At 35.4% G+C, this 22,721-nt stretch overlaps 1 protein-coding gene and 1 pseudogene across 14 annotated transcripts in view; both read right to left on the bottom strand.

Annotated features, from left to right (window-relative positions):
- Positions 1-22,721, bottom strand: part of Stxbp5l (syntaxin binding protein 5 like) — a 246,753-nt gene that overhangs the window by 69,418 nt on the left and 154,614 nt on the right. For all 14 annotated transcript variants that reach the window (XM_037209769.1, XM_028895003.2, XM_028895010.2 and 11 more), the window contains exons 15-18: positions 18,160-18,200; positions 15,913-16,130; positions 13,167-13,339; positions 11,523-11,648 (exon numbers count right to left, since the gene is read on the bottom strand). In XM_037209769.1, coding sequence (XP_037065664.1) covers positions 11,523-11,648; positions 13,167-13,339; positions 15,913-16,130; positions 18,160-18,200 — 558 coding nt within the window. The remainder of the gene's footprint in view (positions 1-11,522; positions 11,649-13,166; positions 13,340-15,912; positions 16,131-18,159; positions 18,201-22,721) is intronic.
- Positions 20,219-21,677, bottom strand: LOC114710732 (annotated as a pseudogene).

Genomic DNA, 22,721 nt, shown 5'->3' with positions numbered 1-22,721 from the left:
TGTAACTTTGAGAGAAATTAATGAATCTAGTTTATAAGTTTTTTTTTTATAAGAATCAAGTCAGAAAATTGCTTTAAAGTACTCTGAAGTTTTTCCATGCAAAGGAATTAAATATATATTTAAATATGTATTTAAATCTTTAGGCTTTATTATATTGAAATGTTGCTAATTATTTCTATTATAAGCAATAATGAAGCTTTCAACATAATGCTCAGAAGAAAAATAGGCACTAGAATGTATAATAATGATAATGATTTTTGTGTTGGATTTAAAATATGAAGAACTGCAAACTTATAATGTAACAATGGGCAAACCAGGAAGTGTTTGTTAAACAGTCTGTGAAGAAATTGGTCTTAATCTACTTTAAACAATCAGAAAACTGGACTAAATACATTAAACAACAGCGTTTACATGTTGGGCAGTAGTCAGCAGGAAGCAGTGAGAACAGAATGACAGCCTCATAAATGTTGTAGCTTAGTGAACATTTCCTGAGGTAAAGGAAAGAAACTCAAAAATATCAGTGATCTCACTGAATCAAAGAGACAGTTATCAGGAGGTAAGGATGCAAAGCAGCTAGAACATAAAGGGAATATGAGAGAGAGAGAGATGCACATGGAAACTCTACTAGGGATTTGAAGATTATTCCTATGAAGGCTAGCTACATACTAACCGGGATATTCATGTGAAGAAACTACCAAAAGCTTGATGCAGGGGGAGAACCAACAAAAAAGAAGGCAGAATGGCTTCCAAACTTCACAATGCTAAAATAGTTCATATTTCTATGAACTATACTACACACAGAACAGTAGACTTTAAGGTGTTAACATCAATACTGGAATAAATTAACCATAGAATTAATTCTTCACCTACTCTAGAAAAGATTTAGAAGAAGAATTACAAATAACTATTTTCCAGAAAACTATTTTCCAGAAACTGAACACCACTGAAAAGAATCTAGCAATATAAAATAAAAATATCACTTTGGAAATCAATATGGCCCTTTCTTAGAAAATTGGGAATAAATCTCTCCTAAGATCCAGCTATACCACTCTTGGGCATATACCCAAGAAATGCTCAATCATACCATAAGAGCACTTGCTCAGCTATGTTCATATCAGCATTGTTTGTAATAGCCAAAACGTGGAAACAACGTAGATGCCCTTCAACTGAAGAATGGATAAATAAATTATGGCACATATACACAATGGAATACTACTCAGCAGAGAAAAACAATGACATCATGAGGTTTGCAGGCAAATGGATGGATCTAGAAAAAATATCTAAGATAACTTTTATAAAATAAAAGGAAGAACCACACACACTGGGAAACATTTTCAAAATACTATATATAATTAATTATATATTAGATATAATATATAATATATAATTAATTATATATAGTTAATTTCAAAATATTATATATAATATTAATATAGATACAGAATACACAGAAAACACCTGATAATGTGACAATCAAACTCTTAAAAAGGAAAAGAAATTCACATAGACGTTTTGTCAGGTGGATGTCACATAAACACTTGAAGAGACACTGAAAATTGTAGGCTCTGAGGTTATACAACCTAAAGTCATATTTAGAAATCAATAAGCCTACAAAGACAGTGAACAAAGTAAGACTGACAATATCAAGTGTTGACAATAATTCAGAAAAAGTGAACACTCACACATTGCTGACAAAAATAAATTCTAAAGATGCTTCAGGCAACAATGTCTTATAAAGATTACATAACTCATTAATTCTACTCCTAGTTACCCTAGAAATTAAAACAAACATTATATAAAAACTTGAACATAAAGTTCAAAGCCAGTTTATTATAATATACCCAAACTATAAGCAACCCAAATTCCCATTAAGTGATGAGTAGATTAAATTTCTTATAAATCCATATACTAGAGTACTCTTCAGCAGCAAAGAGCATCACAGTATAAATATAAACAAATATTATGTTAGGTAGCACACACATATAACATAGATGAATTTCAGGGGCATTATTCTAAGACAAAGAAAACAAATGCCAATTATTCTAATTATGAAAAATTATTGAAATGCAAAACTTAGTGGTAGTTAACAAATCAGCAGTGATTTTGAAGTATCAGGGAATGAGGCATGATTATGGACTGCAAATGACCAAATGACTGTGGAACGAAATCTCTGTAAGCATGACATCGTTGCACTTTCCACGTTTTAGAGCAGATTTTTCGGGCATTCCAATAGTGAAAAGCTGACAAACACAGTGTTGGTACAGATCAGTGATATTTGACTTTACAACATCCAACACGAGAAGGAGAAACCTCTAGAACTGCTTATACAAAAATCCAGAAAAGTATGAGGAAAAGCCTAGAGTGCTATAAACGAAGCTAAATGGATAATTCATACTCCAGAGAGCTAAATGTCTAGAATGATAGTGAATGGCCCCATATTCTGCACATATAAATAGCACTAATTGAATTTAGTGGCTTATCAAAATAATGATGATGATGATAACAAAACATAATAAAAGGCATGAATTTGGGAGGGGGAACATGTTGGGAAGAATACAGTATTCGAGGAGGAAAATGAAGGAGTGAATATGGATCATATTTTATTATACGCATGAGTGAAGTTATCAAGAGTAAAGAAAATTAGAAAGAGTCTAGAATACCAATACAAACCAAAAACCAAAGTACAACAAAAAGATACTGATGAGGTTTCAGATGGAATGAGGACTCTATTGAGACATAGATGAGAGGTTATTCCTGTCATGATGTGGCAAATACTTAGGATGTATTATCTCCATGTCCATTTATGATTCATATGAGACTTTGTGGAAAACTGATGCTAATAGTGATGGATTTAAAAGTAAAAGTTTATATTACAGAATATTTAAAGGCAGAAAAACAAGAAGGAAGTGACAATGCTTTTAGTCAATTTTAAAGTAAAAATTTGGAACAAAGCACAGAAAATCAGACAGATTCAGAAGACTTACAATTTTGATAGAAATGCAGCTTGTTTAGATTTACTTGCTCAAGAGATTGGTGTCTATAAAAGAAACCAAATGGGGGCTGAAAAGATCACTTAATGGTTAACAGCACTTGTTGCTCTTCCAGAGTACTAAGTTCAGTTCTCAGCACCAACAGGGTGGCTAAAAACTGTCAGGTACTCCCAGTTTCTAGAAGACTCAACACCCTCTTCTGACTTCTGCTGGACTGTGTACATGTGGTACACAGATATACATGTAGGCAAAATACTGTTACACATAAAATAAAAATAAATATTTTTTAAAAGCCAAGTGTTTGATACCAAGATAATAAGAAAGATATGTCAGAGCATCTCAGGCATTGGTTAAGACCATATCTGGCATAGGTTCCAAGGTGTAGAAGTATAAATTAGAAGTACAAATTAATTTCAAAGATTCTTACATGACAGAATCTTTTCAGAACAGAAAGGTAACCATTTAACCTAAGGTCACTGGAAAAACTTAGCTGGCAAGTGTGGTATTGTATTCCCCCAAATATTGTGCATTCTAATAAACTTATCTGGGGTCAGAGACAGAGCAGCCACAATATTAAACATAAAGGATAGGCAGTGGTAGCACACGCTTTTAATCCTAGTATTCCAGAGGCAGAAATCCATGTGTTCAAGGATACAGACAGGCATGGTGACTCATCACACCTTTAATCCCAGAAAGCAAGCCGTTAATCCCAGGGAGTGGTGGTAGAAAGCAGAAACGTATATAAGGTGTGAGGACCAGAAACTAGAAGCATTTGGCTTAGTTAAGCATTTGGCCTGGTTAAGCATTTGGCTGGTTAAGCTTTCAGGCTTCTAGCAGCAGTTCAGCTGAGAACCATTCGGATGTGAGGACTCAGAGGCCTCCAGTCTGAGGAAACAAGACCAGCTGAGGATCCGGCGAGGTGAGGTAGCTGTGGCTTGTTCTGGCTCTCTGATCTTCCAGTGTTCACCCCAATAACTGGCCTCAGGTTTGATTTTATTAATAAGAACTTTTAAGATTCCTGCTACAGGCAAGACATCCAGAGACTGTTGGAGGCATAGCTGAAGTAGGTCCAAATAAAGCTCAATGATGGCAGATCTTGTTGACCAACAGTGCTAGTAGTGAAGACATGCAGAGTATAAGAGTTACAAAGTCCTGGAGGCTTCTGCCAAGATGTCAGAGGAAAGCCCAGAAAGCCAAATTTAAGGCCTATTTAGAGTCCCTGTAATGGTCTCCTAATAGGGTGATGCAAGAATCCATGAAGTTGAAGCTGAACTGTCTATTGAGACCCAACAAAAAACAAGGATACCAAGGAAGTCTTCTATAAAAAGCTCTCAGTGACAAGGAAAGCCATCATACTTGGCTATCTGAGACTGCTAAATCAAAGAGGTGGTGCATCCAAAGTTTTTCTGAGAATCCTTGGTGCTGAATACAGAGCTATAGAAGTTAATGTTTTCTTTATTGGGTAAAGTCTTGCTTTGACCCAATCCTTTCTTTCCTATCTATGTTCTTATTCCACCTTTTAAACTGGAAATGTTTATCCTGTCCCATTGTTTCTTGGAAGTATGTGACTTGTCTTTTTTTTTTTTTTAATCACTTATGCATGTTTACAACTGAGTTTTTCAGAGAAGACTTTGGATTGGGTATTTTGAGAAATGATGAAATAGTTAAACTTTGGGGGCTTTCTTGGAGATGGACTGAATACATTTTTCATCATAAGCTAGATATGAGTCTTTCTGGTCCAGGGGTAGATTACTCTATCTTGGATCAGAAAAGTCCCTGAAAACAAACAAAAACAAAACAACAAAAAAGTCCCTGAAAGGTTCACATAGTAAAGACTTGGATCCTAATCTTGCACTACTGAGTGCTAGAAGAAACCTTAAGAGGTAGGGCCTAATGAGAACTGTAGGTTGTTTCTATGTTCTTGAAGGAAAGAGTAGGGTCAAGCCCTTGTTCTTCCTCTTTTTCACTTCCTGGCCACCAGGAGGTAAGAATCTTTGCTCTACCACATGCTCTTCACAAAGATGTGGCACCTTGACACAGGCCCAAAAGAAACAGAGCCAGCTAATCATTGACTGAAACTTCCAAAAGTGTGAGTTTTCTTCCATAAGTTGATTATCTTAGATGATTTCTTATAATAATGGAAAGATAACTAAAGGATAGAGCTAAAAAGATGTTGCTATTTAGGTTGTCAATAAAAGCCCTGATTTCTGAAACAGAGAACTGTTATTCTTCTCTTTCTGTTCTATCTTTCTTCAAAAATTCCTATCATCATGGCAGACTAATTTACTATCTTGCAAAGTGAAACAATCTCTTAACCTTCACAATCTGTGATTTAACAATAGCCCTTGGCAAATTCTTAAAAACAAACAAACAAACAAACACACCAGATGATTAGTAACTACAATCACCTAGAGGTTGGTGAGGCACATCTTTAAGAGTAATGTAATTGTTTCTAGAAAAGACCAAGGGGGTAATATCCACCCCAATGGAAACAGAATTACCCCATGCTAAATTCAATGAATTTCAAGGATACAAAGTTAAAAGAAATAAGTCATTATTTATTTTGTACACAAATAATAAATTCTGAGAAAATAATCATGAAAGCAATCCAGTTCATAATAGCTATTTTAAAAATTAAGAGGAAACAATAAAGGAAGTTAATGGCTTCTACAATGAAAACCACAGAACTTTCACTAAAAAAAATTGTAAAAAGGGGTTTGGGGATATGTCTCAATGGATATAGTGCTTTCCCTGTATAATGTCAATTATATTGGTAAATTGGTGATGTGTTGTTTAAGTTTGCTGAGCTCAGACTCTAGGAGTATAGAGGTCCTCCCTTGTCTCAGACTCAAATATGCTTATGTCAAGCCTTCTGTAAAGCCCTATCCTGGATAAGGCTTCCTTGCTGACTCTGTAAAGGGGAAAGAGAAGCAAATAGTCCAAGAACAAAACCCACTGTACTCTTGAGAACAATTAGAGAGGAACCATTTACAACAGAGGTTACTATTGTTTATCTCACAGTATAGCAATGCTTGCAGCAGGAACAGAAAGCCAGAGGATGGTCCAAAGAAAGAAGACTCAATCTGAACTCCCAGAATTGACTGCTTCAGCTTTCCCTCTGATTTCTGCCATGGTTTTTAAGTCCTTGATTTCATACTACTTTTGTTTGCTCTCTCAAATCAGGCTCTTCTTGTGGCTTTTGCTGGATGTTGTGAACTGATTTGATGTTTTGCTATCTGTTACTTCTATCTAGCTGTACTTGCTGTTTTTTCCTTTATTTGTGCTTGCTACATACTTAATAAACTCACTCATTCAAAACAAAGCACAGCTCTCATGGATCATTCTCTGGACCAGAGAGAACACTCTGCAGGCATGAGAAGTGCAGCTCAGATCCCAGCACCCACTTGAAAGACAAATGAGTGTATATGAGAGCTCTGGAGATAGCGACAACGGATTCCCAAGGTGGTGGGATAACTAGATTTGCTAAACGGGCTAGCTCTGGGTTCTGTGGAAGACTGCCTCAGCAAATAAATAAAGAGTGACTAAAGAAGACACGTTAATTCTTAGTATCCATGTACATGTGTGCCTTCACACATTTGGACATGTACATACATTCACACACAGAGAGAGACAGAGACAGGAAGAGACTGAGAAAAATGCACAAAAGTACAGAACCTGTTAGGTTCTTAGAATGGAAGAACTAACATTATTAAAATATTTGTATTAGTTGCAGTAATATTTCAATATAGGAGCTGAAGAGATGGTTCAGCAGCCAAGAGCACTGGCTGCTCTTCAAGAGGACAGTTCCTCTTGGACTGTACAGTACAGGTTTAATTCCTAGTACCTTCTGCAACACCAGTTTCAGGGTATCTCATACTCTTGTCTGGCCTCCACAAGTAACAGGCACACATGTACAGGCAAAACACTCATACATATCTGTTTTTTAAAAGATTCAATATAATCTGCTGTGGATATTGCTATATGTAAATAAACCCTGATTGACCAATAGCCAGACAGGAAGTATAGGCGGGACTAACAGAGAGGAGAATGGAGAAAGGAGGAAGGAGAGGGAAGACTGCTTGGAGCGGTCGCCAGGACAAGGAAGATGTAAAGTACCGGTAAGCCATGAGCCACGTGGCAAAGTAAAGATTAATAGAAATGGGCTGAATATAAGAGTGAGAGCTAGACAATGATAGGCCTGAGCTAATGGCCAAGCAGTTTAAATAATGTAAGAGTCTGTGTGTTTATTTTATAAGTGGGTTCTGGGACTGGCAGGACTTGGTAGTGGGAGCTGGAGAGAAATTCTCCAGCTACAATAATCCCTAACAAAAAACAATGACACTTTTCACAAAACCAGAAAAAAAAATCCTAAAGTTTATATGGAAGCATAAAGACTCCAAATAGCTAAAGGAAGCATAATGGAAACAAGTAATGTACTGAATCTTAAGTTCTACAGAATCATGGTAGTCAAAATAAGTCTGACATAAAATAGACATGTCATCCAACAAAAGAGCAATCCCAGAAATAAATGTACATGTGTTCAGGATAGATAGCCAACTTCTACTCAACAAAGGCACCAACAATCTATATTGAAGAAAAGATGGCCTTTTCAATAAATAGTGCTGAGGAAACTAGATATACACATAGAATACTGAAATAACTACTATATTTCAGCCTATATTAAAAACCACTTCAAAATAAATGAAAAACCCAAGTGGAAGATCTGAAACTAGTGGAATATAAAGGAAACACATTAGTACAGGCAATGATTTTTCTAGATGGAGCCTCAAAAGAATAACAAAAGAAAAAGTTGACAAATGGGATTAAATGAGATAGAAATGCTTACCACTTTGATTTGTCTACTACACAATTTATATAACTAATGAAATACTACTATTTACATATACATGTGTGATTGTTGTATATTAATTAAAAAGGAAAAACAAAAACTTAATCTGGAAATAAAGGATATGGATGATATATTCTAAAGCATTGGGAAATACATTTTTAAGATATTCAAGTTAATGATGGTTCTAAAAAGAAATAGTTTTTCTCTTTAAGTAAAATGTGAAAATTGCATTCAAAATTTTAATCACAAAGTAAGTAGAAGTCGTGTGCTATCCAAGAAGACAATGGAGGAACTAGCTAAAGGCGTTTTTTTGAGATAAATGGGCCTAGATGATCATCACAGTGCTGGAATGTGAATGTGTAGAACATGGGACTGCACATCAAGAGGGACATGCAAAGACTAAGGTTTCTTGGTGTCTGGTGTGCTTCTCTTACTCATATTCTTTAATAGTGGCTTGTATCAATTCCATGTATGACTTCAGTAGCCTCAGGTGCATTATGGGCCACACACAGTAGCTGCCCCTCAGGAGTACTCAGGTCACAAAATTTGATGATACCCAATTCATGTCAGCTCCCATGGCACACAAATACAAATACAGTGGGCTTGCTCTCTTCAACAGTTCTAAAGATGTCCCCCATAGGGGCTTTGGGTCCTAGCCCAAAAAACTGACAAAGAAGGGCAAGCAAACACCTATGAGGGCAATGACTACTGGAGTTGTAATCTTCCTACTAGTGAATCTACCACTATCCACTTTACCATATTTATGACTCATGGAATGATGGGACAAAATGATTGCCATTTTCTTTTAGAAGCATATAATTGCAAAGGATCATGGATAGAGAAAAGCTTGACACATGAATCATGACTTTGGATAGGTGAATGAAACTTTGGAGGAAATGGAGTTTACCTCTCAATCAATCATACTTTGAGCCTCATGCATATCTTATTCAGATGACATCTAGATGAAAATGCAGGCTGAAATCTTATAGACAAGACTTTTGGAACTGTTAATGTTGAATAAATGTTATTTTGCAACTGATAAATACATAAATTTTGGGCAATCTGGAGCAGAAAACTATGGTCTGAATTTTTGTAGCTCCCCCAAATCATGTATTCTATGTGGTCTAAAAAAGGATTTATAATAGAAATATCTTCAGTTGTGAATTAGTGAATTTATTAAGTTTATAGAAAGCAGAAGTGAAAGAAAACAGATGGGGAAACATCATCAATTCAGGTTATAACTCTGAGAAGAGAACATTCTGGAGTAGCCTGCTTGAGAGAACAAAGAGAATATAAAGTTTAGGGCTTATCTGACAGACATCAACTGGGGAAGCTGAGGCAGTCAGCTGGAGTTCCAGATTGTACTTCCTCTTTCTGGATGAGCTTCTGGCTTCTAACTCCCACTGGAGACATTTTCATAGTATGTAATAATTAGCAGAAGCCTTTGTTGAAAATGGTTTTTCTTCCTAGCTGTTCTCAAGGACACAGTGTTTTCAATACGCTCTGTTGGTTGCCTTTTTCCATGTCACAAGGCTATTGGGCCAGCCTGTCCCTAGACAAAGGGCCTTGGAGGACATTTTGGGAAAAACATGTTTAGATTTGAAATGAGGGAGCAGATCAACCCTTTTTTCAGAGCCAGCTTCTCAGTAAGCTGAAACAGCACATCACAATTAACAAATATAATGTGTATTATAAAGTATGTTTAACATAAACCCAAAGGCAATGGATGGTAGTGAGATGTGGAGTCTTTCGGTCTTGAGGACTTCCATCTCACAGATGAGATCAGGTCCCTTCTAAGGAGAGAAAGCTTGCTCGCTGTATCTTCTACACAAGGAAGCACTCAGATGCTATTTCTGAAACAGCTGAGCCTGTGTCAGACATTGAATCTGCTGATGCCCTCATCTTGGACTTCCTAGGCTCCAGATCTGAGTAATAAATATACTTCCGTTGTGTATAAATTAACCAGTCTACGGTGGTTTATTATAGCAGCCCAAATAAACTAAGATACTTGTCTTTTATTTTTTTAATCTCAGAGGTAAAATGTCTATCATTTCACCAAAAAGTGCAGTGCTTGTTGCAATGTATTAGAGTAAGGAAATGGTCTTCATAGTTTAACTAGTAGCTTCTTTTAACCTCACCAGTGGGTATTGAATGTTATTGTGTGTGTGTGTTTAATTGTTTGAGAATTTTGTATATGTATACAATGTGTTTTGATCAAGTCTATCCCTCATACTCTCTGTCCAGTTCTTCTCCATTCACTTCCCACCATTTCTTCCCAACTTCAAGTGGTCATGTTGTTCGAACCCTGAGTCTACTCAGAACTTCCAGTATGTGGGTGGTATAGCTCTATCTGCTGGAGCACAGGCAGCTTCTCATATGCTTTTTGTTTTTGCATCCCTGATATAATCATATGCTTTTTCTACTTTATTCTGTTAATTTGATAAATTGCCCTGATTCATTTAAAATGATAAAACAATCTATATTTCCAATGCAAATGAACTTTGGTTATAAATAATTTTACCATTTTTCTTGATAGATTTATTTATATTTTGAATAGAATTTTAATTCATGTTGATATGAGTCATAGACATAATTTTCCCATTCTTTTAATAACATTTTCAAGTCCTCAAATTTATGTTACCTCATAAAATGAGACAAGCATGATTTCATCTTTCATAAATCTCAGAAAGGATCTATATAATAAGTATAATATTTCTTTCTTTAATACTTGGTGGAGTTCACTTTGATGATGATGTGGGGTGGGGCTTTTGCAACTGAAGCTCTGTAAGGCAAGTATCCAAGCTGCCAGTCTCATGTGCTCTTCAGTGGATTTCCTCTAGTTCTCTTCAGTTCCTGAATTGAGGGGCATCTCTCCACAGCCTTTAATTCTGATCCTCCTCTCCCCAGCCTTCAAAGGCCAATCTTTTAAGAAGGGTATCTTGAAACTGCTTGAACTCACCCATCTTCAAGGTAACGGGGGTAGAAAACAATACATGTTCTTACCATATCAAGTAATGAGGATTATAGATTCCACTGTTCAAGTACATTATAACTGAGACCAGGAATCCCCGAGAAGGATAAAAAGAGTCAGTTTTCATCAGAAACCTAAAACTTTCTCCATTTGCAAGTGTAATGGAAACCAAACTCTGCAGGTAGATCTACTATCAGTTAGACAAAGTAGAAGTGAACTCTAAAGACAGGTCAAAAGAAGCTACCCAAAGTGAAACAAAGGGGAAAAGGGGGGGCCGAAAATCTGAATCAGTCCAAAAAGAGAAATCTGAAGTCAGAGCATTACCACTAATATGAAATCAAGGAAAAGAAAAATAATCATAGAATACATTTAATTATTAATGTATCATACTACGGTCAATCTAATAAAAATTGAACTAAGGAATTATTCTAATTCTTTAGTTTTAATATTTTAAAAGAAACAGTCTATCAGGTTGATCTCAGTCCTCGGGGGTGGCCTTGATCTGGAGGTGGTGGGATGGGGCTGGGCTGAGGGGAAGGGGAGGGGGACAGGAAGGAGGAGAACAAGGGAATCTGTGACTGTTATGTAGAACTGAATAGTATTGTAAAATAAAATAAAAAATAAATAAATAAAATAAATAAAATAAAAAGAAACATTTATAAACTGTTTAAAATTCTGTAATACTAAACAGAAAGGAAGTTTAATTACTTACATTCCATACGCTGAGCTTATAGAAAGGCTGGTAATCTGCTGAGGAGGCTCACCATCTACCCACACCAACTGAATAACAAGATCTGCTTGATAGCCTGGCGGCATTCGCACTGGCCGTGTTTTAACACTAGAAGGACGAGAAAATGTAATTCTATTACACACAGCTTTAGCATGCTTATGCATCTTAAGAATTTACATAGAATTATGCTTCAAAAATATTTAACATTGGGTCAAGAATGTAGATGAGATTTACTTCAGTGTTTCTCAAGTCAACCCTATTAGGTGTCAATAATTGTTAATGCCTACTTCTTCTTCACAACCAGACCTTTATTTCACTGGTTTTTCTCCACCACCCCTATCTTCAATTCTTCTACATCTTATAAATGTCTAGGTAACTAGAAGATCTGTGCTCTCGTGATAGGTCTTCTTAGAAAACAAACAAATAGCTCTATTGTGCTATTTTAAGTGTTCTGTCATATTGGTTTTCATTTTCTTTGAATTCAGTTAAATGCAGTAAAGTGGTATGAAGGAAAATTAAAAAGAGAAATGGACTGGCAAGGTAGCTCAGCAGGTAAAGGTGCTTGCCATCAAGCCTGAACTTCATCCCCAGGACCTACAAGGTGGAAGGAGAGAACAGATCCTACAGGTTGTCCTATGACATTCACATGTACAGAATGGTATGTGTGTATACATGCACACAAAGAAGTAAACATAAAAATACATATTTATAAACTTATAAAAAGCTTTTCTCTAGCTAAAATTTAATGATTTTTTATTTGCTTATAGATTTTTTTCTCCAATTATATTTCCTTTGTGAAAAAAGTTTCTTTTTGAAGAAAGTTATGGATTACTGCTAATTGTATAGCTTTTGTTGTTGAAATTTTATCTCTAAATTTTCCATACATATTTGCATAAGGAAGTAAGAAACAAGCTTTCTAGAGTTCTTAAGTAATAGAAATATATATATTGTCATATGTGGCTTAGAGAAAACCCTTCCTTAGGCTGAATTCTCCAAGCAGTTAACAGTAGAAACATTTATTAGACAACATAAAAGTAATAATCTATAAAGCCTGTCATGAAAAGCATAAAAGCAAGATAAATTTTGCTATGAGCTTTACAAGCTAAACTTTTTTTTTTTTTTGGTTTTTTTTTTTTTTCGAGACAGGGTTTCTCTGTGTAGCTTTGCGCCTCTCCTGGAACTCACTTGGTAGCCCAGGCTGGCCTCGAACTCACAGAGATTCGCCTGCCTCTGCCTCCCGAGTGCTGGGATTAAAGGCGTGCGTCACCACCGCCCGGCTAAGCTAAACTTTTTTATTATGTTTTTAAACTTAGATATACGGAGTAAAATATTTAACAACAATTACTAATTAGAAAAACAGGTCAGGATTAAATTTAAATTAAATTGACTTGTTAAATTTCCCATTTTATCAAAGTCATGTTTTCTTTAAAATCTTTCTAGGAAAAAATATAAACAGGCAAATTAAGTATAAAAACACTGTGTGCTTTTTTTGGAGTTATTCAAAGAAAAATGATGCTCTTGTAACTCATTTAACAATGAGGGAGAATAAAACTTTATCTGTTACAGTGTGCAAGAATTCCATAATTAACATAGGTACATGATTTGGCACTTGGAAGTAGTTCTTACCTGAGGCACGGGATGCTATCCTTCGTCACTCCTTCACTAGACACAGTATTAGTGCTTCCGGAGAGACTCCTTGAAGAGGGGAGTTGAGAGGAGAGATCTGGAAATGGAGGACTTGTTTCTGGCTCGGGGGTAATAATGTCTTCAACATCACACTGAAGTCGTACCTCTAATGACTAAAAAAGTCAGGCTTTAATTTAGTCTAAGTTATAATAATAATGGTAACTACATTAATATATCTGAGGTTTTTTAGAAATTATTCTTAATTTTTAGATCAGCAAATTCAGTAGCTTATACTCAGTTTGAGAATTATATCAAGCTGAATTAAGTAGTGAATTATATGGACTATTCAATGACAATGACCAAAGAAACATAATCTTTAATTCCTCAGACCTATAAGAAAGATGCCTATTAGTGAAAATAAATTCTTATATAATGAATATTTTTGTGCTTTCTCATATAGCACAAATCTTAAAAGGTCTTATTAATAAAAACACTCAGAAGCCAGGTATTGGAGTGAAAGCTGGAAGATAAGAGAAGCAGAACAAGCCACAGCCAACCTCACCTTGCCAATTTCTCAGTCAATCCTGTTTCCTCAAACTGAATGCTTCTGAGTCTTCATCTGAATTGATCTCACCTGCCCTCACTTCCTGGGATTAAAGGTATGTGTCTTTCCCAAGCAAGACATGAGATCTCAGGGGCTGGAATTAAAGGTGTGTGCCACCATGCCTGGCTCTGTTTCCAGTGTGGTCTTGAACTCAAAGAGATCCACATGGATCTCTGCCTCCAGAATGCTAGGATTAAAGGGGTGTGCTACTACTGCCTAACCTCTATATTTTATATAGTGGCTGTTTTGTTCTCTGATCTCCAGATAAAATTATTGGGATGAACAATATATCAACCACATTCTCAGACTTGTTTTATAAACTTAACACAAGCTAAAGTCATTTTGGGAAAGGGAGCCTCCATTGGAAAAAAAAATGTCTCACAACAGACTAGCTAGCATGTAGGCAAGCCTATGGGGTATTTTCTTAGTGATTAACATGGGAGGGCCAGCCCACTGTGGGTGGAGCCAACTCTGGGCAGGTGGTTCTGAGTTGTGTAAGAAAGAAGGATGAGTAAGTCTTGGGGAGCAAGCAAGTAAACAGTATTTCTCCACCATGTCTGTATCAGTTCTAGCCTCTAGGTTCACACCCTGATTGAGTTCTCACACTGCTTGAGTTTTTTGACATGACTTCTCTGGTGATTGACAACATCTGGAAGTATAAGTGAAATAAATTGTTTACTCCCCAAGTTACTTTTGGTCATGGTGTTTTATCACAGTATTTGAAACCCTAACTAGGACATTTTTCTTATGATAAATTATAATTTGGTGGATGATTAAAATAAAAGGAGAAATTTACAGTTATTCCAATGAAAAAAATTAAAACAGACATGTGTATACATTTATAAAAATATTTAATTTACATTGTAACAAGTACATTTTGATATTTAAAAATGGGTTAAAAGAATATTCATATGGCATGAACACAGCAATATTACCAAACTTATTATAATAGTTATCTTTAAGCTACTAGAAGCCTTTTGGCAGTGACAATCTGGTTATCGGTAATTGCGTACTTACTAATAACACACAGTGCTGATGTTGCTATAACACCATTATAAGAACCTGATGGAATTAGCTTGAGTATTTCCACTTTGCTTTTATGTTCCACTTTCCAATTTTTACACAAGAAATTATATATGTATGAGAATAAATTGTACCCAGATTCTATTATTGCCTACTAATGTGCACTTACACACACACACACACACACACACACACACACACACACACACACACAATCAGTGGTAAAATTAGGGTTAAAACTTAGGCACCTGTAATCCTACGCCCCAGGTTTTCAATATACTCTAAAAGAATGACATTAATTTTAGTTGAGGTAAAAACACAAAACAATCTTCTATGAAATAATCCTTATATTTGGGTTAAAAAAAGGGTAAATTACATAGGACAGAATAGGAAAATTATAGGTATATTAACTTAGATTTCATCAATACCTTAGTAACATCATTGTTTTGTATCAGAATTTTATGTAATGAATTTAAAAATTAAAATTTTGGTAAGGTAATGTTATAATTATTTTTACCATATAAAATTTTTACTACATAAAAAACCATTAAGAATAACCTTAATACAGTTGAGAAATAATCAATTATGACAGCTAGTTAACAAGAAAACATAAAGAAGTTAATTTTTTAAAAAGGACAAAGCCTACACTAATTTGATACTTATGCAGAAAGCAAAACTACACTATCTAATTAAATGCATACAGGCATATATATCTTTAGGCATGTACTATATAATACCTACTTTAACTGTGTTATCTATTATAATGGTAAGAAATTTTTCTTTATTAGTAAAAATAATGTTGATAGTATAATATTGACAATTAATATTTAGGAGGAATTGACTTAGTCAGGTAGATGCAAAATAGAAGAGAACAATATAATGTTCAATTTGTAGTGAGATTAATTTAAAATAGCAAGCTCATTTTGACATAGAAGTTTTGTTAGAGAACTGTTCATTTGAAAACAAACTACTTTTTAATATATTAAGTAACTAATTACAAATACTATAGAATATATTATATATGGATTACATACTGTCTCTTGAGGACTTAAAAATAATACCAAGTTCAATTACTTAATTGTTTTAGTAGCTATAAATAGGAAAGTTAAAGTAACTTACCACTATTTCTGTTGTAATTTCCTGTCTGCTGAATTTATAAATTATGACATATGCAGAGACTCCTGATACACAAAATATCCTGCTCTCTGGACACCAGTAAATCATCTGAACAGCGAATGGGTCTTCCTCCACAATTTCACATGTTTGTTTGCCATCTCCTACCTTCTGCTTTTCAAATACTTTAGACGTTTTTAACTTGTACAACATCTGCAGAGTCACTATAAAATATTAAGATGAAGTTACTTCCTAATTTGATTTGAACTCTTAGACATTGTTCAAGTATTCTTCGGTACATTTGTTGAACCATAAAAGTAAAACCCAAGTAAGGCAGCTTCTCTTTATATAGTAAATCCTCAGTGCCATGCCCTCATTGTCAGTAGTATCAAGAGAAAACTATAAGCAGAAAAAAGGTTTAGGAGCATTGGAATTATGAAAGCTTATCATGGAAACCATAACATAAATCTCTCCTGGGTGGGATGTTGTCATTTTTTTTCCCCACAACAATCCCTTTAATTGCTTGCTAGAGGTAGATACAATAGTCTAGATGGTGGGTTTTTTTTTTTTTTTTTTTTTAGACATAAAGTCTTTAATTGTTTTAGAAAATATTTCATCTGGGTGTTTCTAGTAAAGAAAGGGTCAGGTATATGCTGATAAAACTCTGGGTTTATGAATTGTTTTCAATAATATTTATTCAGGGGAAGTTATTTCTACTTCAGAACATAATAAAAACACAATTCCCCATATAAAACAAAAGATTCCTGCTCTATGGATGGTCTTCAAGAGAGTTTCCAAAGCCAGAAGCTTCTGCTGGAAGGGTACAGCTTGAATTTAACAAGAAACAGTATTTAGCTTAATTCAAGACAATTTTACAAAATAATTGGCCTGGACTTTTAAAAATTGTCAGTGACATGAAATACTTGGTCTTGCTCTAGACTTTAAAAAAAATCTCAAAACATAACTAGATGGAAAAAAATGATTCCTTTGTTGTTGCTGTTGTAAAGGACATCATTGAGACAGCTGGTAAAAGCTGAAATAGAATTGCAGGTTAAATAACATCTTTGTGTCACATTAGTCGGGTTTCTTCTGTTTCCTACTTTCAAGGCTCGTGGTTACCCTTTCTCAGAAACTAAAAGTAACTGCTAACTTATTCTTGTCTTCCTATTCTTGACTGTCTAAGTCAGTGGTTCTCAACCTGTGGGTTGTGACCCCTGGGGGTCGAGTGACTCTTTTCAAGGGTTGCATATCAGATATCCTACATATCAGATATTTCTATTACAATTTATAACCATAGGAAATTACAGTTATGAAGTAGCAGTGAAATAATTTTATGGCTGAGGGGATTACTACAACATGATGAACTATATTAAAGGGTCACAGCATTAGAAGTTTGAGAACTACTGGAGTTTTAACTACCTAACAAAATTCAGATTAGCTGTTAATCCATTAAACTAGCCTTTCTAACAGGGCTGATGGTGAATAATTGTAATCCTAGAATGTAATTGGCTGAGGTATGAGGGTCTTAGAATTCTGAATAGGCTTTATAAAAATACCCTATCTGAAAAATAAATAAATACATAAATACATAGATAATCTTCCTTGAAATTTACTGGTTCAAATAAAACTCTATCATGTCTTATTAAAATAGCATTTGATTACACTACATTTAGATTTTTCATAGTTGGACATGTATTTACGCACGTGCATTTCTTTCTCTTTTCTCAAGAACATGCTTTGTGAATGACATAAATGGGTATAATAAAGACTTAGGTAAGTTAACAGGCCCTTCCACATTGACCACATATGTTATTCTGTAAATTATCTAATTGTCAAAACGTTCAAAAGAACTTTTACTGTTCTCAAATAATTTATTTTGATTCTCACAAAATGTACAGTGGAATAGGGAAGCTGATAACTGAGGAATAAGAGCACTTGTCAAATAGCATGCATGTAGGATACAGAGGGAATTCCTCAAACAGTTAATCTGGCAAAACTTGGGTCTTTTTTCACACAGGATTGTTGAAAGAGTGGCCATAGTCTTGTTTATTTAATATTATTGAATACAATTTGGGTAGAGACACTTTAAGCTGATCCAAATATAGGACATGAATTTTGTAACAAAGCAATATAATTATAATTATGCTAAAGTATTTCTGAAATGGCAATTATTCAGATTAAAAAGTGGTGGATGGCTGTGAATAAATATTAACAAAATGTTTTCTGTTGAACGAGGATAAACATAAAACTTACTTGCAGAAGCATCCCAAAATTTTATTGATCCATCAGCATGACTAGATAAAAATAAATTATCATTAAAGTATATCAAATAAAATAGTCACTCTAAATACATATAAAATTTACTATTGTGTTTTCATTAAAATACCATTGTAATGAATATTGATGTATAACAACAATTCCTAAGCTCAAAAAGTGATTTAAAAATATACATTGTACTTTAAAGATGAGAAAAAAGAAAAATCCTTAGATTTTCTTTCTGTAAGATTATATGCAACATAGTGAACAGTAAAGTGACTCAGGAAAATGAACATCATGTTAAAATAAAATTGTTAACATTTAATAAAAAGACAACTTGAATATTTAACAAAATACAAAAGCAAATAGCTAAACTGATCTAAAACTGTCATGATTTATTAATAATTTATACCAATTCTATACAAACATGTCTACAAAACAAAGAGGCCACAGTACTTCCTAATACATTTGGGAAAGCCAGAATTATCTGAAACCAAATCCAGAAAAACTATTGCAGGAAAAGAAGATTCAACTATAGTTTACTAAACACAGTCAAGAAAATATGAGTAAGTAAAAGATACAGAAAGAGAAATTCCTTATAGCCAAGAAGAATTTGTCAGGAATGCAAAACCAAGTAAATATTTTAATAAAAATCAGTTGGCAAATTCTAATTATCCAGAATGAAAATTTAATTATCCAAAATAAGAAAATCTATTTGGCAGAAAGGCAGTAGACAAAAATTCATTACCCATTCAGGAAGAAACATGACTGATGCGAAGAGAAATGCCTTTAATTTGGTGAAGGACAGCTAAGGGCCAGCTGCAGAACTGCCTAGCATACATGATTGTAATAGAACAAAAGTTTTTCTCTTTAGATCAGCAACAATGCAAAAATATTTACTTTCCCCATTTATCCACTGTTGTGGTGGAGATATTAAACATCGCATTAAAGAAAAATAAATTATAAACCAAGTAGAAAAAGAATAGAATTGCTTCTATTTTTAGAGCCTATACTTGATATGCACCAAAATCTCAACAACTCAATCAAAGTGATACTTAAAGGAAGGCCAGCATACAAAAATTAATACTGTTTCTTTGTAACTGGAAAAAAAACCCTTGGAAAATCAAAGTATAAATTACCATTTAAAATAGTAAGAAACTACAAAACACTTAGATATAAACTATTATAATTTATGTGAGAGCCATATACTGAAAACATAAAATGTTTGAAAGAAGACATATTCATAAAAGAACAATAGTAGTATGTTTCAGATAATCATAACATTTATAGTGGTTCTCACAAACAACATAGATTGAGTGTAATGCTCAGTGGAATATTTCTTAAAAATTGTAGAAATAAACTGATTATAAAATTTGTATGTAAGGAAATTACAACAGTCAAAATAATTTTGAAAAACTAAGTGTTACAGGACTCAAACTACCTATAGTTTAGGTGTCATTCTAATTGGAATATATTTGTACATGCACGTGTGTGTGTGTGTGTGTGTGTGTGTGTGTGAATGCAACATAGTTTAGATGTTGATCCCCATTTGTATGCTTAGCAGTTTTAATGGATGGAAGTCATAAATAATTTACTTCAACAGATTTATTAAAATATAATTGTATGCACTGTCAGTAAGGTTTAATATTGTAGTTAACTTATATATCATTCACATGGACACTATAATCTAGTTTTAGAGCACTTCCAAAGCTACCTCTGCCCACTGTATAAAGCTCTTTCCCCTTTCCTGGCTATTGTGAAGAGGGCAGCTACAAGCTTGCTGAACAAGTACCTGTAGAGTACAATGTTGCATGCTTTGGGCATATGCAAGGAATGGCATAGCTGGGTCATATAGTAGATTTATTTTTAGTTTTCTTGGGATTATCCATACTGATTCCAGAGTGGCTATACACATTTGCTTTTCTACCAACAGTGAATAAGAGTTCCTCTTTCTCTACAACCTCACCAGAAATTGTCATTTGTTTTATTGTTCTTAGCCATTTTGACCTGAGTAAGATGAAATCTCAAAGTTTTTTGTTTTGTTTTTGTATTTCCCTAATTGCTAAGGAAGATGAACATTTTTTTTCCAGTTATTTCTTAGCTCTTCTAATTTCTTCAATTGAAAATGCCCTGTTTATATCCCTAACAACATGAATGTCCTTCAACTACCCCCCACCCCACCTCAGATTGTTTCTGTTCCTGGAGATGTGGGTGTAAGATGAAATGACACAGGAGAAGAGTACTATGTAGCCCAGGGCAGGCTGGGCACAGAAAGGGTGACATACCAAAGGAAGGATGTTGGGATGGAGCAGAAGTGGGAGGTGACCATCGGGAATTTGGGCAAGTTCTGCAGGCAGGTAAATGGAGGCCAAGGACACTCAGACTGAGGTGATGTCCTCAAACTTGGCCGGGCCTTTTGGGAAGGCAGATCAGACAGCTTCTTCAGCCTCTTGTTGAGCTCCAGGGGGAACGTTTTATAGCACCACTTACACACAGGCCTCATATAGAACTCCACAAACTTGTTCCATCACCCTCACTGCCGTGACTGGTGTTGTAGCAGCTATCCATCCCCCACAGATCTGATTATAGTAGGTCTCACAGCAGGCCGGGCCCTTCTTACAGTTGCCGGTGCTACAGAAACGGCTTTTCACACTTGGCACAGACAGAGTGCTCCACATGCCACTGTCTGACCAGTGCCTCTACTCCACAGCCCTCTATGGGGATACCCATATTGCCATGGCAAGGCAGGCAGTAGAGTGGTGTCATGCTTCAGTTCTTGGGCTCAGAGGTCAGCTCCTTCCCCCAGTGAGAGTGGTTGAAGTGGTCTAGGTGGTAGGCGTTGTTCTTGAATGTTAGGGGCTGCTCATCAATGGCCAGGGGATACCGCTGACAGATGAATTGTGGCTAGGCCAGCAGAGGTGTCCCTGTGTTCCTCACAAAGCTCAGATCAGCTGCCTCCATAAAACACAGCTCACAATGAAAACAGCCTGAATGCCACTTCACCAACCTCATGGACTTGATCACGTGTCCAGTGACAAACTTACCACAGAATCCGCAGCATGGAGAAACAGCATTTGGAAGTCATGTTCGAAGTACTTCTGGCCCTCAAACTCATACAAGAGCATACACAAAGCATTGCTCATGGTAGAGTACCCCATTGCTGTTGATGACTTGCTCTGTAAGGGCAAGCTGGGCCTGGCAGGGCTGGCACATGCCATCAGCCAAGCATTCAGACATGTTGCTTCCCATCATGGTGGCTGTGTGCCTAGCCCTGGTTGGCAATCCTGGCTGTCTTAAAGGTTTTCTGATGCGCAACCTATCATTCATCATATTAGTTTAGTTTTATGTGTGGGACGCCTGTTCTCTTTTGTGTCTCTTAACCCTTTTCCTTGGTGTTTACTGTGGCAAAGTTTGACCAAATATATCTTAATGTGGATGTTTTGGGTTTTATTCCAACTTCTAAATGCTGTAGGTTCATGTTTTTTTGCTAAATTTATTAAGACTCCAACCATTATTTCTTTTTTTGTGTGTGTGGTCTGATTGTTCTTTATTTTATATCTAGAATCCACCTATGAGTGAGTACATACCATAACTGTCTTTCTGGGTTTGGGTTATCTCACTCAGGATGATTTTTTCTAGTTCCATCCATTTGCCTGCAAATTTCATGATTTCATTGTTTTTCTCTGCTGAGTAGTACTCCATTGTGTATATGTACCACATTTTTTTCATCCATTCTTCCGTTGATGGGCATCTAGGTTGTTTCCAGGTTCTGGCTATTACAAATAGTGCTGCTATGAACATAGCTGAGCATGTATCTTTATGGTATGAATCAGCATTCCTTGGGTATATGCCCAAGAGTGGGATGGCTGGGTCTTGAGGTAGTTCGATTCCTAATTTTCTGAGAAACCGCCATACTGATTTCCACAGTGGTTGTACAAGTTTACATTCCCACCAACAGTGGAGGAGTGTTCCCTTTGCTCCACATCCTCTCCAACATTGGTTGTCATTGGTGTTTTTGATCGTAGACATTCTGACAGGTTTAAGGTGGTATCTCAGAGTCGTTTTGATTTGCATTTCTCTGATGATTAAGGATGTTGAGCATTTCTTTAAATGTCTTTCAGCCATTTGTAGTTCTTGTTTTGTGAATTCTCTGTTTAGCTCTTTAGCCCATTTTTTAATTGGACTGTTCAGTACTTTGATGTCTAGTTTCTTGAGTTCTTCATATATTGTGGAGATCAATCCTCTGTCAGATGTGGGGTTGGTGAAGATCTTTTCCCATTCTGTTGGCTGTCTTTTTGTCTTATTGACTGTGTCTTTTGCCCTGCAAAAGCTTCTCAGTTTTGAGAGGTCCCATTTATTAATTGTTGTGCTCAGGGTCTGTGCTGTTGGTGTTTTATTTAGGAAATGGTCTCCAGTGCCAATGCGTTCAAGAGTGCTTCCTATTTTCTTTTCTATGAAGTTTAGTTGTAACTGGATTTATGTTGAGGTCTTTGATCCAGTTGGACTTGAGTTTTGTGCATTCCAACCATTATTTCTTTGAATGTTTTTCCAGAATTCTT

Source organism: Peromyscus leucopus, chromosome 12 (assembly GCF_004664715.2).
Source record: "Peromyscus leucopus breed LL Stock chromosome 12, UCI_PerLeu_2.1, whole genome shotgun sequence".
In the NCBI taxonomy this organism is placed as follows: domain Eukaryota; kingdom Metazoa; phylum Chordata; class Mammalia; order Rodentia; family Cricetidae; genus Peromyscus; species Peromyscus leucopus.
Note: the sequence above shows the minus strand (reverse complement) of the source record. Positions and strands in the feature narration are given on the sequence as shown.